At 46.3% G+C, this 2,500-nt stretch overlaps 1 protein-coding gene across 1 annotated transcript in view; it reads left to right on the top strand.

The window, feature by feature from the left end:
• Positions 1–590: 590 nt before the first annotated feature.
• cyp27b1 (cytochrome P450, family 27, subfamily B, polypeptide 1) overlaps positions 591–2,500 on the top strand; it is a gene marked incomplete at its 3' end in the record, with an annotated part of 11,104 nt that continues 9,194 nt past the window's right edge. Inside the window, exons 1-2 of the mRNA XM_079845316.1 lie at positions 591–787; positions 1,756–1,946. Coding sequence (XP_079701442.1) covers positions 593–787; positions 1,756–1,946 — 386 coding nt within the window. The 5' untranslated portion in view covers positions 591–592. The remainder of the gene's footprint in view (positions 788–1,755; positions 1,947–2,500) is intronic.

Here is a 2,500-nt window from a genome sequence, read left to right as displayed (position 1 = left end):
GACCCTTTAGCCTATAGCCTGTGCTGTGTGATAAACGTGTGACCCAGCCCTGATGATCTGGACACTGGCCGCTGGTCAGTGTATGTGTGTGTGTGTGTGTGTGTGTGTGTGTGAGAACTGACCCTTTAGCCTATAGCCTGTGCTGTGTGATAAACGTGTGACCCAGCCCTGATGATCTGGACACTGGCCGCTGGTCAGCGTGTGTGTGTGTGTGTGTGTGTGTGTGTGTGAGAGAACGCCTCTGGTTCTCAGTACTGTTGATAAAGCTCACTGTGCACACACACAATCAGGTCAGGATGAGAGCACTGCATCATGGGATATCGAGCTCTCTGACTGTTGACTTATGGATCAGGTCTCAGAACAGACGAGGTTTCCTGATAACCCGTTGCATCACGACGCATCGATATATCGACTGATTCCAGAAGAGCTGAGGTGCTGTTCTTCTGCAGAGCTGAGTGACGTCACTCAGACATCAGTGGGCGGGGCGTCCGCGCTCTCCGCACGCCATTGGCTGAGCCGCGCAAAGGTGTGCGCGGAGGGAGCGCGCTCGAGCGATATAAAGCGGGCACCGGTGAGCGCGTGCCAGACGAGCATGATCTGCATGAACCTCTGGAGAAGGATGCTTCCTCAGGCTCTGAGGCTGACCGGCAAGAGCGCGCTCCCGCTGCTCAGGTGGGCTGACGTCATGCAGGTGAAGACGCTCGAGCAGATGCCCGGACCGTCGGCCGCGCGCTTCCTCTGGGATCTGTTCTTCAGGCGCGGGCTCGCGCGCCTCCATCAGATGCAGGTGCGGACACACACACACACACACACACACACACACACACACACACACACACACAGAGCTGTTCGGTTCATTGCATTATGATGTTCATGTTGTGTATTTTTTACTCAATATGTAATATAACTGCTCATTTCTGTTAATGTTTGTTCTGTCACAGTTAGTAACTGAAGTGTAGATTAAATTTGCAGAATTATAAGAAAATCAGATGTTTGAAATAAATGATAAACTCTAAAGACTCCTGAACATTTCTCTGGTTCAGGTTTGATTGTAATCGTAATGTAACATCATTGAAAAAACGTTTTTTTTTCAGTACAAAAAAATGCTAAACTTTGACAAAATTAATTAATTATAATTGTGATTTCATAACATTTAGATATGAATCCAACTGAAAAATACTTGTGGAAAGAGTTAAATAGCACATAGTGGAGCTCTGCAGACATTTACTGGTAAAAGTCTTTTATTTTTATTTATTTTAAAACTATATTTTCCAAAAGATGGGCAAAATTCTTACACTAAACCATGTCAGATTATCCATGTTATCCCCACCAATGAAAGTTATGAATTTGACGTAAAAAACTGATTTTGTGATAAAATCCAATAATCCATTATTTATATAAATTAAAAAATTATTATAAATACTCCAAAAACTGCACAGATGTTGAGTAAAAACATTAATAAACAGAGTAAAATTACATTTGCTCTAATTGTTTTGTTACAAAATGACCTTTAGTTGCCTGGGGTCAGTGGAGGCCGCGAGTGTAATTCTCAAAGGAAGGCTGGAGAAGCTTCAGCACATTTGCTTTGTTTGTATTTCTTTAATTCCTGATTTGAATGAATTGATTTTGACCGTTTGTGCACGGACCCCAGTTTGAGACTCACAGTAATGGCGTTCATTACTGGACATGTTTGTCTGTGAGTTGGTGTTGGTCTGAAGAAGTGAGCGTGTGATTGACATGTGACCCGTTCTGCAGCTGGAGGGGCGGAGGAAGTACGGGCCGGTGTGGAAGGCCAGCTTCGGGCCGATCCTGACGGTCCATGTGGCCGAGCCGGAGCTGATCCAGCAGGTCCTGCGGCAGGAGGGGCAGCATCCCATGCGCTCCGACCTCTCGTCCTGGAAGGATTACCGGCGTCTCCGCGGCGAAGGATACGGGCTCCTGACCGCGTGGGTACACCAGCTGACCTCACGCCTGCTCTTCCTCAAAAAGAGACGCTTTTATATTGTTTGGGTTGTAAACTCAGGCCCTGTGAGCTCTAGCACCCTGCAGACAGTTCCGGCTGTGAACACTAGAGGGCAGCAAACACTGGAGAAATGCAAGATTTATTCAGCTGGATCTGAAGGGTAATTTCCGCCTACCCAAATCTCTCCAAGACCCAAGCCTCCTCATATTCAGTGTCACTAAACTCTTTCTCCAGTGTTTTCTGTAATCTAGTGTTTACAGCCGGAACTGTCTGCAGGGTGCTAGAGCTCACAGGGCCGGAGTTACACACGTTCAACAATCAACATACACTCACCTAAAGGATTATTAGGAACACCTGTTCAATTTCTCATTAATGCAATTATCTAATCAACCAATCACATGGCAGTGTCTTCAATGCATTTAGGGGTGTGGTCCTGGTCAAGACAATCTCCTGAACTCCACACTGAATGTCGGAATGGGAAAGAAAGGAGATTTAAGCAATTTTGAGCGTGGCATGGTTGTTGGTGCCAGACGGGCC

Source organism: Gobio gobio, assembly GCF_949357685.1.
Source record: "Gobio gobio genome assembly, chromosome: 19".
Taxonomy (NCBI): Eukaryota; Metazoa; Chordata; class Actinopteri; order Cypriniformes; family Gobionidae; genus Gobio; species Gobio gobio.
This window is presented reverse-complemented; position numbering and strand designations above follow the sequence as displayed.